Raw genomic sequence first — 14,008 nt, forward strand, 5'->3', positions numbered from 1 at the left:
TCACAGATAGGATCAAATGGTTCCACCATTTAAAACCCATCCATTTTTGGAGAAAAGACAGTCTATTCAATAAGCTGTGCTGGGAAAACTGGACAGCCACATTTAAAAGAATAAAATTAAAACATTTTCTCACATCATATGCAAAAATAAACTTAAAATGGATTAAAGACTTAAGTGTAAGACCTGAAACCATGAAACTCCTAGAAGAGAGCATGGGCAGAACACTCTTCTGTATAAATTGTGGCAATAGTTTTTGGATCTGTCTCCCAAGGCAAAAGAAACAAACCAAAAATAAATAAATGAGATCTAATTAAACTTAAAAACTGTGCACAGCAAAGGAAACCATTGAGAAAACAAACAAACAAAAATAACCTACTGAATGGGAGAAAATATTTGTAAATGATATGACCAATAAGGGGTTAATATCTAAAATGTATAAACAGCTCATACAGCCCAATACTGAAAAAATAACCCGGTTGAAAAACAGGCAGAAGACCCAAACAGACATTTTTCCAAAGAGGTTATATACAGATGACCAACTGGCACATGGAAAGATGCTCAATATTGGTAATCATCAGAAAAATACAAATCAAAACCACAATGAGATATTATCTGACACCTGTCAGAATGGCTACCATCAAAAAGTCTACAAACAACAAATGTTGATGAGAATGTGGAGAAAAGGGCACCGTAAGTACACTGTTGGTGGGAATGTAAATTGGTGCAGCCACTCTGGAAAACGGTATGGAGGTTCCTCCAAAAACTAAAAACAGAACTACCATATGACCCAGCAATCCCAATTCTAGGTATATATCCAGAAAAACCTCCAAAACACTAATTGGAAAGGACACATGCACCCCAATGTTCATAGTAGATGGAAGCAACCTAAGTGTCCATCAGCAGATGAACAGACAAAGAAGATGTGTATACACATGGAATATTACTCAGTAATAAAAAATAATGAAATTCTGCTATTTGCAACAATGTGGATGGACCTAGAGGGTATTATCCTTAGTGAATAAGTCAGAGAAAGACAAATGCTCTTATCACTTATATGTGGAATCTGAAAAATAAAGCAAAAGAATATATATAACAAAACAGAAACAGACACACAGGTATAGAGAACAAACTAGTGGACACCAGTGGGGAGAAAGAAGAGGGACAAGACAGGGGTAGGGGATTAAGAGATACAAACTACTGTGTATAAAATAAATAAGCAACAAGGATATATTGTATAGCATAGAGAAATGTAGCCATTATTTTGTAATAACTTTAAAGTATGATCTGTAAAAATATTAAATCACTATGTTATACACGTGAAACTAATATAACTAATATAATATTGTAAAGCAACTATATTTCAGCACATACCTGCATACATACATAGCCTTTCATTATTTCCTCATAATCCATCCTTCGAGATCCAGCTCAGAGCCCCTTCCTCCATGATGATAATTAGGTGAACATAGTTCTCATTCATCTTTTTCGGATTATTTGCATAAGGATCTATATAATACTGCATACTAATCTGACTTGTAGAATAGTGATCTGGCTCCTAGATTCTGTGTTTTTAGGACTTACATTTTCTACATGTTTTAGACCTTCACGTCTCTCACTACCCCTAGCATAGTGCGTTGATGTGTAACATACCTTTCAAGTACCTTGCTAACTGAGGTGGAACAAGATACGGGTGCATTTGAACCTGAGCGACTGGGATTGCTACTCCTTGGGTAGATGTATCCAAATGTGTATGCCACATGAAAAATGATTCCTGCGTGTAGATGAGGAACCACTAGGAGATCTCAAGGCCCGAGTTAGCTCTTGGACAGCTGGTTGTCTCCTGCTTCTGTTTCTGTTGTGTCTGTAGGAGATCCAGAGCAGAAAAATGAATAGTGGATTCATTTGGGGGCAGACATCCTCTCCCTGCCACCCTTGTTTTCTCAAGGGTTGAGTCAGAACGTATCCTTGTGTCACAGGATTGGAGCTCTGTGCCTCTGGGCATTGGTACTCTGGCCTGAACTGAGAGGGGCAAGCAGAATGGATGAGATTGGGAAGGAATTATGTGTAGCTAGAGGAGAGACTGCAGTATATCTGGAAACACTATTTTTAGATTTCATCTGGGAAAATGAAAGGATGCCCACCCTGAAAATGACTAATTATCAACTTGCATGTGCCAATCAGTACATCACAAATGGTAAGCTTAAAGTTGGGTGTTTTTTTTTTTTTTTTTTTTTTGATTCTTTCTTGCTAATTTAAAAAAGCTATCTTGATGAAGATATAAAAAGACTAGGAGACCTCAAGTTGTTTTGACTTGTGAATGTCTAAATATGTAAAGGAACACCCCATGTACATCAAGAAAGAATACATTTGAGGGAGTTAAGAACTCACTTTTGGCATGGTTTTAATGTTTGATCAACCGTTCAAGTTGAAATCACCAGAAGAGAAAACTAAGATTATCTTTACCGCTTTGAGAGGAACAAAGCTAAGAAAGGAACAAAGGGTTCTGATTATGTTGGCTTACTGAAGCAGATGGAACCTCTGTGTTCCACCTGACCTTCTGAAATGTTAAAAGCTTTATTTCTAGTAACATGCAGGGAAGATAAAGTGAAATGTGAAAAGAAGATAAAAGTGAAGGCGTTGGTAGTCACAGGATTATAGTTGGTAGGAAGGACATCAGCAGGGAATTGGGGCTTTTTCTAATGTAAATAGAAATCCTCCAAGTAACCCCAACATAAATAAATAAATTAACGGATAAATAAGTAACTGAACCACAAGTGATGGGTTTTATTTTAAGTGCTTGTAAATTTTAAAGCAGTCGTTCTCTACCCTGTCATTTCCAATGCCCCCTTTGTATAGTAAGTATTTTGTTCGTTCCCTTTACTCACCTGAGATATGCTATTATACCCATTAAATAATGTTATAACCTACTTATAAAAATAACTAAAAGGAAAATATATATTATAATATATAAATGCTCAGACACTCCTGTATGGTCAAAAATAATGAAAATAGATCCTGAAACCTATAAGTGGAATTATCATGGAGGTGACAGCTATAAATTCAGACTGATACAAGCATGTCAACTTGGGACTCATTTATCATCAGCAGAATTGCCATCATGGGTGAAATGGTGAACCACAGCCTGCTATAACAGAATTCCACAGTTTATAAGTCTAAGCTCAATTAGATCAGTTAGTTTTGAAGTTTTCCTTCTAAATGAATGTCTGAGGGACATGGGAAATTTATACTAGGTAGAGAACAAGTCTTTTTTTTTTTTTTTTTTTTTTTTTTGTCTCATTCTTTGAAAAATGCCGGGCATCCTTGACCCACTGCCACCAGTCATCAGGACAAGCTGAAACCCACCTTATCCTAAGAGGAGATACCACCTTCATCATACATCTAAAGTACTTTGTTGTTTTAATGCTTCACCTTAAAAATGAACCTGTCCTCTGCCAGTGTACCCTTTAGGTACTTCACATGCTGAAAAAACAACACTGCCAGAGGGGCCTCATTTAAGTCGGCTTATTCACAGAGAGGTTCCGGTTTGTGAAGCAGTTACTTTTTACAAAGCAATGAAAGGTTTCCTTGTTTCTCCTCATAGCTGCTATGACATGGAAGATCAGTTCATTTTTAATCAAGGTCTTTCTAGCCCTTCTCTTGATTGACGCAAATGCTGCCACCCTTTGAGTATGTGAAGAGGACAGAGAAAGGCATACATCTCTAGGCTCGGCACTAAAAATGTAATTATTAAGGAAGTCATACTTGGCTCTGGAAATCCTGTGTCATTACTGCCAAAAGTTGAAGGAAAGCACCTGTTATTTCAGGTGGAAATGAATAGGTCTCTATTTAACAAAGGAGGCCAGGTTTAATTCTGTGAACAAGATTTTAAACTACTGATAACATGACTTATCTAGCTAAAAAAGCACCTCCATACCCTCTTCTTAAATAACTACACTGCATTTTCAGCAGTTGTTATGCTAGAGTATGCAAACTAGTTGTTTATTTCTAGTAATGTCCTAATGTCAGCTGACTTAGATCCATATAATCCATCATGACAGATGGTTGTAAGTGTAATTATTAATAAAAATTTGTAAATAAACAAATAAGAATTTTTATTCCAACAGTGATGACTCAGTTTTTCCCATCCCTAACCTCTTTTATAATTGTATGATTTGACAGTCTAACAAATTTATGTTTTCATCCCATTTTCAGCTCTATTTTTATGCAGCAACCTGGATCTTCAGGATTTTCATTCTCCTAAAGTATTTCAAACTTTGATACTGGTGTGAAAAACATACCTGACTGATTTTTTGCAAATCTCTGTTTGCCTCTGTGATTTGTTTCAGTATAACTAAGAACACTTTAGAGCTTTCACTATTGTATCTGTTTGTAATAGTGGAGCTCTTTCCGATATTTGGAGGTCTCATTACCAATTTAATCTTGTAATAAAGGAGAATAAGCTTTTATTTCAATGTAGATACTGCTTTCCGGTTAAGAATATCAGTCCCACCTCCAAGTCCACTGCAGTATCATCAGTTTCTTTACATGCAGGACGTTGAAATTGTCCTATTCCCTGACCATCCTTTCACAACGGATAGGAAAGTGAGGGGGAAAGTGTGAACTCATGTTAGTTTTCACTTTGCTTATATTACCTTGTTTAGTCCTCAGAAATACCTTGGTGAGTTGATACTTTTCCCCTCAAATTACATGTGTAAAAATCATCATGGGGAGATCTCCACATTTGTACAGAATAAAACCAAGTTGTAGTAGTTAAGATATTGGGCTCAAAGTCAGATTTGAAATTCATATCTCTGTTCCTCATTTGAACCAGCTGTTTGACTTTAGGCAAGTGTCTGAACCTCTCTGATCCATGGGTTCTTTTACATGTGAAATATAAATAATGACAATCAGTAATCAGGAGTGTTGTAAAAATTAAAAGCAGTAACTGATGTAAGATGTCCAGTGTATATGACATCTGAGACATAATTGTTATTCCAGCAATGGCAACTGTTAATGGGATCAGTGGTATCCTAGAGCTTGCAAGTAGTAGAATCAAGAATTACATACAATAACAAATGTAAAGATAGTGCCTGTTCTATAGTTTTATATTAAAATAATGAATTCTAATTATCATCTCTTAATAGAAGATAACCAGTTTATGGGTTAATCAACAATTTAGTTATGACATTGGCAAATTACGGACAATATGGTTTTTGCTAAACCTTTTAGAAAATTATTTTTAAAAAATAGGATTGATGTAGCACAAAAGATTTTGTCTGATTTTATAAAGAATTATATTTTGTCTCCTTATTCATTTACAACTATTTTCTGTTAATTTATATGTCACCGTAGACATTCGTAAGATATTTTATTTCTCAAGTATTTATTGAGCATCTATTATGTACTCAGCACTCTGCTTTGTGCAGGAGGTATACTTACAAACAAGAAGTAGGTTTGTCTCCAGGATGTCTGGGCTGGTTGCTCTGTTGTTGTTGTTTGTAATTGCCATCGTAATGAGTAGGTTTGCACCAGTGTGCACAGAATGCCCGACTGCATTCCATTGCACTGAATAGGGAGCAAAAATCTGGTTATTTACACTGGAAGCAGAAAACTTGTTGTCTTCTGTGGACCTGGGATTATTGATAAATTCTGGAATAATGTATTCAGAATAGAGGAGATCAGTATTAAGGAGGATGTGATATATTTGGTATTTTTTACTTGTGATTTTATTACCAAAGTGGCATGGGTCATATACAAGTGTGGTAATATTAACATACTTTTTCTTGTTTGTCATTAGCATTCCTACTTTAACCAAAAATAAAAAGCGCCAGTACTATGTGTTTTACATGTAGGAAGGGATGGAAGTGTTGAATTGACTTACATGTGGCTGTGGTGCCAGGAAAGTTACATCAACATCTCCATGTTAGAGCTTGTGTTCTTGCTTTTTCAATCATGCTGTTTTCAGTGTACTTTGAAAAGGTTTGAATTTCCTTTTTCCTAGCATATGCTTCCATTGTAACATTGTGTTAACTGATTGGCATATTTTGATCAGCAGAATCTTTCCTGTGAAACTTATAGTAATTTTAAAAAACCTATGGGTTTTTTTTTGTTGTTGTTAACTCTATGCTAAGAACTTTTGATGCGTTTAAATATATGACTGCAGAAAACAGAATGTATATATGGATTAGTATTTATCAAGAAGAAATCTTTAAGATGTCTTTAAGATTAGCTTCTTGCTTTTTGAACTATTTTATATCAACATTTAATGTATGATATTATTACATATGTTTCTGATTGATATTTCCACTAACAGTTAAACAGAGATTACTCAGTAATGTTTGGTAATGAGTATCATATGTTCTCATTGAGTGTTGTATTTTATAATTTCATATAAGTTAACTTTATCAACTATATATAGGTTGTTCACTAGTATTGATGAGAAATTACCCTAGTTTTGTTAGGATAAACAAAGGATTAATTTATGTTATTAGTGCTGGACAAGATTAATTTTACGAGTCCTTTTACAATTATTTAATTGTATATGCAAATAGGCAGCTTTCCATAAAGGAAACCAGAATGTCTAAATTAAAAAATAGAGTAATTCACTAATTCATTGTACAAAGAGGTAGCTTTATATCTGAGATTTTTATCTAAAGGATAGCACCTCTGATTTTTTTTTTTAACAGTTGAGTAACAAACAAATGCCTCTGCACAGATTCATTTATACAGTAAATCTTACTATGTGCTTAATGATTTTCCAAGTCTTAGGGTCTCTCGTATATAGTCCTAGAACTATTCTTGTGTACCATAAGCTACAGTTATGTCTATTGTTAAGTACAGATCTTTCTAAAAGGATTTTTTTATGTATAATTTAAAAAGATCTTAATTAGAAAAAATTGATTTGGTTTTATTTTTTGCAGAGCGCCCTCTTCACTACACAGAAAATGTGTTGGAACAGGTTCTTCGGTGGAGTTCGTTAGCTGAACCTGGCTCTGCTTATCTTGTGGTGAAGAGATTCTTAACCATTGACACAATTAAACAGTATAATGGTAGGTGTTATTAAATCACATTGCAACTACAATGGAAGATTCAGTCGCCTAAAGGATAATTATTATGGCACAAGTGTTATTTGAAAATGTAAAAAATGCACAGGTAAATGTAGACTCTACTGACATATTGTTGTAAAATAGAAAGAAGACTATATAAACCAAGTGCCACAGCCAGATCTTCCTGGTGGGTGGCACTGTGGTGGTAGCTGGTTAAGCTGATGGTATCAAATTAAAGATTTGGAAGGAATTGTTCATCTCATTAAGTTGGTTTTTTGTTTTGTTTAGTTGTGTGGTTTTCTTTTTTCTTTTTTTCTTTTTTTTTTTTTTTTTGCCATGCTTACGTGTTTTTTTAACTTTTAGATAGACGGTGAATCATCTTTTTGAATTATGTTTACATTTGAAAATTCTCTGGGCATTCAAGAAGTGCAGGCTCTGAGAATGCATGATAATAATTCTCGTCTATTTTGCAGTAATATTGGGAAACATACAAAGTAAAACACTTCCAGTAAGGACATTAGCCATCCAAGTGGGGGAAGACATGTACACGTGCCAAGTTACATCAGAAGTTAGCTAGCACAAGGGAACCATATGAGACAGGTTCTGAACTGGTACGAGACATCAGAAAACTTTCATTCTGAAACTTTGGTTCTTCTGTTATGATGACATTAACTGACAGATTAGACAAAGGTTTCCTGCCCGCGCTATCAACCAATCCCAAAAGCAGAGGGCTCAGGTTTTATAAGATGAAATTTACCACAACTTTTGTCATTTGTATTGCTAATAACCATTACTGCTTATTAACTGTGTATCATTAACTAAGCTCTCTCCACACCAAAACTCATTTAAACCTTTTTTTTTAACTTTTCCGTAAGTTATATTGTCATTTGAATTTTACAACTGAGGAAAGAGAAGAACCTCAGAGAAATTAAGTAACTTGCTCCCAGATTACACATTTATTTACTAATTATTGGATTTGAGTACAGATTGGTTTTACTTTTAATTATTAAAAAAGAAAAAACAAAAGATGGGCAGGTTGGTACAGCTCTTAAATGCTGTAAAGCTACTTGGTGTGATTGCAGACTCTAATTAGTAGCCATAAGTCAGCAAGCTCTTAACTGTACTGGAACTAACCTGATATGTTTCTGATTTCATAATGTTTTAGTCTGTTCTGGCTGCTCTCACAAATTACAATAGACTGGGGGTCTTGTAAACAACAGAAGTGTATTTCTCGCAGCCTGGAGACCAGAAGTCCGATGTCAGGGTGCCAGCATGGCCAAGTGCAGGTTGCAGACTGGGGACTGTTTGTATCCTCCCAGAGTGGAGAGCAGAGAGGGGAAGCCAGCTCTCTTGTGACCCTAATAAGGGCACTAATCCCTTTCACGAGGACTCCACCCTCACGACCTCATCTAATCCTAATTCCCTCTCAGAGACCCCTCCTCCTAACGCCTCCTTGTGCAGCGTAGGAAGGTTTCAACATGAGAATGGAGAGAAACATTAACATTTAGTCCATAACTCTGCCTTTCATATCTTAATACTTACAGGAAAGCATTTTTACAAAATGCAAGCCGTATAGCAACTTGGGTGATGCTGGTCTTACTGACATCTAAAGAAACAGAACAGCTATTCTCTTGGCAGTGGAAATTTAGCCATTTAAAGATGTTCTTATTTTAAATTTCTTTGTTACTCCTACGTATGATTTTGACCACATCCTCTGTACACATGTAAGGAATGGAATAGGAATTCTCTCTAGCCATATGAAGGCTACGTGCATCCCAGTCATAGAGCGATGGTTCTCAGGAGGGAATTTTGTCCCCTGGGGGACACATGGCAGTGTCTGGAGATATTTCTGACTGTCACACTGAGTGGGGCAGTGCTGCTGGCATTTAGTGGTTTAGAGATCAGAGATGCTGCTGAACATCCTAGCATACACAGGAAGGTTCTTTACCACAAAGAGTAAACTGGCCCCAAATGTCAGGGCTGTCATGTTGAGAATCTCCGACAGATAATCTGTGTAATCTCTTGTAGCTCTGAAATTCTATTTGTCTTTCATTTTAACATTGAGATAAAGAAAACATTGAGCTTATGAACTAAGTCCTGTCAATAGTATGAAATGAAATATATTAGAGGTTCTTGAAATGAAATATATTGGAGGTTCTCATGACTTCTTTTCTTTTAGAAAGTAAAAGTCATCTTTTCAGGTAAAAAAAAACTATCTTTCTGGTGACAATTTTCCTTTTCCTTTTCCTTTTCCTAACATTCTGAAATGTCCCTAATTCTCCACATTGCAAAATACTTGAAACCCACACCTGGACATAATAACTTAGCTCTTGTTTGAATGCTAGTGGACTGGCTATCTGAATAAAAACAGACAAGAATAGGATCTTAAAAGGCTGTAATATGAAGGAAGGTTTTGTGCAGGTGGGCCTGAGTGATAACCCAAAGCAAGGATACATTAAGTGCTGTTTATCTTTGGAAAAAAAAAAAAAAGATCAGCAATGTTATGTTGAGCGGATTTAGAGCAATCACATATGAGCAAAATCTTTCTTCACATTGTTTAAGGGCAGGAAGTAGCAGTCGGTGACAAACTGTACGTTGGCTCTACCCACAAACTGGGTGGGAAGACTGGGCATTAAAACGATGCCTCACACATTTGTACAAGTCCTCTTTAGGGGGTTGCGAGCGTGTCCTTCTGTGGGGAAAGCATCCGACTCTGTAAGGTCCAGACAAAGCATCTTGCATGAAAATTGGGGAGCCCAGCAGTGGAAAGCAGGCTTCCGTGACGGTTTGAGGGATTTGGATGAAACATCCTCTAAAGTAAAATGGCAGTAAACTTCTGTGTTATTCTTTTATCTGCTTCCTTCCTCTAACAAGGTGGGAGCTGTGAAACATACCCCCGCCCCAGCACTCTCCCACCTCCACTGGCCAAACCAATATGCAACTTGTTAGTATGATATCTATTGTCCTTTCTACCAGGACATTATGTCCCTCTGCCTGAAGGGAAAAAAAATCAAGGTTTAGAGTGACTCCATCAGCAAATACAGTAATTGGACATTTCATATTATTAGTTATGTATTTTTGGTCAAAACTAGGAGTACCTATGAAATCAATATTTAACTTTTGTTTTTCTCCTAGCCAATGAAAATTTTATAAACGTTTTAAATTAGAGCCTGATTTATATTCAGATTGTCAAAGTAAAATAATCTTTGTCATTATACTTGGTCCTGCTTCTGTGCGAATTTAAAGTAGCACTTAAAAGCTCCAGGTTGCTGTAAGACACAACTGTAAGAAAAAAATGGTGACTTAAGGAATTTGATTTAAAAAACGACCACCAGGCCAAAGCTTCTTTAAGTACTTCTTAACGGGGTACACTTTGTGATAGATTTTAAGCTGGTTAGGTGTTCAGTCTCCTTTGTCTCTGTCTTGGCAAATGTCTCCTAAATCAATCACAGTGACCACCTACTCCAGAATTATTGCCCCATTCCTGACATGCACTGCTCCTTCAAACTGGGATCTAAAAGGACAATAATGAAAGCAAATCAAATGTGATTTCTCTGTCAATTCATTAGCAGAAAAGCTGGAATCATCTCAGAAACACATTGTTCTTTACAGCAAGGAAACACTGTTAATGATTTCCTTTCCTTTCTTAAGATTTTTTTATTCTAACCTGGAGGCAGAGTAGAAATTAGCCGAGTTTGAAACAAAGGTGATTTGTCTCAGTAACAGATAGGGAATGTGTTAATATTTTGTTAAAACTTGAAGTAACACTTCCACATCCTTTGCACCCTATCTTGTCATACCCGATACCTAGTTGTCATAAATTTTACTGTCTACCAATCCCTGTCTCTTCCTGTCTCGACCCTGTATCCACTTACACACACACACATATGACTTGCATTTTGGTAATTGTATGATAGCCTTTCTGATTTTATGTAACATATTCTAAGCCTGTACTTTTGTTTAATATTGTTTTCACCACCTTCTTGCTAACTGAAGAATTTTCTCAAATACCTTTACGAGTTTAGGGTTGTTCAGGGGCTTCAATTCTCTCAGTGTTCTCACTTTTTCTAAACAGTTTAAAATACAGACATTACAAGAAGGAATAGATTCGAGAATCATCCAGTACTTAATTTCTGTTCATTCATTTAAGGCAGTGTCGTAACATACTTTACTTTCATGGAAGTGTATGAGAGTAAATGAATTTTCTGTCGTCTCTACTTAAAAATCAATTCTGTTTTTCAAAAGCCACATTTTATTTCTTAGAGACATTTTGGGCTATTGTCATTATTGTAATGAGGAGTTAACTAACTTGAAAAGAAAAATAATAGTCCAAATTTCTTTTCTACCCCACGGATTATGACTGAGACATTGAGAGAGGGGAAGTAAAACTTCATTTAAATTGCCATTTAGACTTTGTCATAGCTAATCATATTCGAACATCTTGTATTATCGTTATCTCTTGTATTGAGTTAACTTTCAACATCTCAATCTCAAGTAAGCCATACATGTATAGCTTCTGTAAGGTTCCAGAATATGTGATTTTATGTCACAGATCTCTTATTTTAAGCACTAAAGTTCTTTAATATTATCCCAACAGAATATGATACAATGGAATCAGGTTGTAATGATCTCAATGGGGAAGAACTACTTTTAAGATAGAAGATGTAACTCAAATGCAGATGCCTGGGGGTTTCTAAATTTAGATTGCCGCATATGACAGATGCTTTGGAATTAAATTTGCATTAGAATAGAAGAGTTCAAAATGCAACTGCTTCCGGCAAATTCAGACCTGGAAAGCTGAGCTGTCCTCTGTTGACTGACTTAAGAAAATAAAAGAAAATTCCAGCAAAAATACTGTGAGTTCATAAATCAGAATCTAGCTGAAAGAATTTATATTCCACTCTGCATCAAATGTCTTTAACTCCAAAGATGGGTATAAGTTGAAGGCAAGACCTAGTCCTTCCACTTCAAGTGGAAGTATTTTCTTAGAAATTAGTGATAGAATAGAAAAGTAGTGTTCTACTTCCTGCAGTTTGCTGCATTGTCAGTAAAATGGCATGGAATCTGGCACTTTTCTAGTCAGTTCTCCAGTAGTAACGATATTTACAATTGTGCTATTTATGGGTAATCTAATTACAGGAGGAGGTCATCAGACTGCTAGTTCTGTTGAGCGTTGCTTCTTCAATACAAGTAACATAAAGGAAAATAGACTGAGAATGGGGGGAGGGGCGCCCATTTGACTTTTCCTAAGAAATAGATTACTGTCAGGCAGCTGTTGTATCCAGTTTGATTTCTACTCAGTTGTAGAACTAAATTTTAGTAAATGCATTTTGAGTGAATGTCATCCAGTGAGTGAAATATATCAGAAATTCTTCCTCCTCCAAGTTATAAAGAATACATGTGTTCTATACAGTCAATATCAAACAAAAGAATATGCATAATCTTTAATGTGGGAGAAAATTTTAGATGTTAGCCTGTAAATATTGCCAAATACCACTTGGTTGTGGCATATTTTCAGGAGAATGGCTCTCATGGAAACTGTCTCCTCCAGCACTTGGACTACACAGGCAGGGGTGAAACTTGGTTTTTCAGACAATGTACAGGCCTGAGGAAATACGTTTTGGCAGCAAAAGAAGGGAGACACACAGAGACCATGAGAAATGGACCCATTGTCGTGTAGTGGCTTGTCACTGCTCAGATCGTATATAAGAGAGAGTAGCTCGTAGTTATCATGAATTCACTGTGTTCCAGAGGCTGGGCTGACTGCCCTGCGCACACCATCTTATTTAATTCCCTCGTAGTCTTCGGAGATTTTATAGTGCTCACTAACCTTTTGTAAGTGGGGAAGCTGGGACAGGGAGGCATTAATAACTCCCTCAAGGTGATCTGCTGGTAAGGGAAGGAGCAGGAATTAGTCAGAATCTCTCCAAATCCAGGCCATGTATTCCCTCCTCAACCACTTGCTGTACTGCAATCAAGGATAAGTCAGATTTTAGTTTTTAAAACTTATAAATTCAGTCTATAAATCATCAAACCTTTGGAAGGGTAATTTTTCCTCTCTTACTACAGACTCTGCAGTGCAGGAAAAAAAAAGAAAGAAAGTGGAGGGGGGAGAGAGAAAGAGAAAGAGAGAAAGAGAAAGAAAGAGAAAGAGAGAGAGAGAGAGAAAGAGAGAGAGAAAGAAAGAGAGAGAAAGATGTCTGTCCTCCATAGATAAATAAGCAATTATTTTCTGCTTGGTCTGTACCAAGCACTGTTCTCAGCACTTACGTACCAAATGTACTGGTTGATGACTGTATGGTCCCCATTTTGCAGGTGAGGAGACTGAGATTTAGAGATGACTGCCTGGGAGCCAGTGGAGGGTGTGGTTGTCATTCAAGCCCAGATGGTCCAGCTCCAGAGTGCGCTCCGAGTCACTGGACTATGTCAGTTCTCACATAGGTTGGGGAGGAAAATCCAAAGTCCGCATGGTTTTAAAAGGCAAACAGGAAATGATTATGTACTTGAGAGCTAAATTATGAGGCCAGTGTGACTTTCTACGTGTCATTGCCTAATTTTTCCCTTAGAGTTTTGAGACATAAATAACAAATGTGGACTGAAGTAGTTAGAAAAAAATTGTCATGGCTGAGTTGGGTGCAGAAGTCGGGCTAAAACAGGTGTAGAACCAAGGAGAATGGGAGTTCCTTCAGATTCAGTCCACTGATCCACTTGAGTCACGCCAGAGACAAGGACTGGTTTTCCAAGCAAAGTATTATGATCAACTGAATATAAATAAATATCATATTTTAACTTTTTAGTTTATGGAGATGCGTAGGAGGAGTCTAGTTTCTTTAACCCTTCAAAATTCAGGGAAAGAAGTTAAGGCTTTTAATGTTGGGTGGGTAAGACTTGAGATAGTAGAAAAGTAGAGCTTTGGAAAGGGGATTCATGTGCTAGAGCATTTTTGCATAACATGAATCTGG

At 36.5% G+C, this 14,008-nt stretch overlaps 1 protein-coding gene across 4 annotated transcripts in view; it reads left to right on the forward strand.

Annotated features, from left to right (window-relative positions):
* The window catches only part of ARAP2 (ArfGAP with RhoGAP domain, ankyrin repeat and PH domain 2), a 163,525-nt gene that overhangs the window by 119,535 nt on the left and 29,982 nt on the right, over positions 1-14,008 (forward strand). For all 4 annotated transcript variants that reach the window (XM_064487557.1, XM_064487566.1, XM_031436241.2 and 1 more), the window contains one exon: positions 6,921-7,049. In XM_064487557.1, coding sequence (XP_064343627.1) covers positions 6,921-7,049 — 129 coding nt within the window. The remainder of the gene's footprint in view (positions 1-6,920; positions 7,050-14,008) is intronic.

This window comes from Camelus dromedarius, chromosome 1 (genome assembly GCF_036321535.1).
Source record: "Camelus dromedarius isolate mCamDro1 chromosome 1, mCamDro1.pat, whole genome shotgun sequence".
In the NCBI taxonomy this organism is placed as follows: domain Eukaryota; kingdom Metazoa; phylum Chordata; class Mammalia; order Artiodactyla; family Camelidae; genus Camelus; species Camelus dromedarius.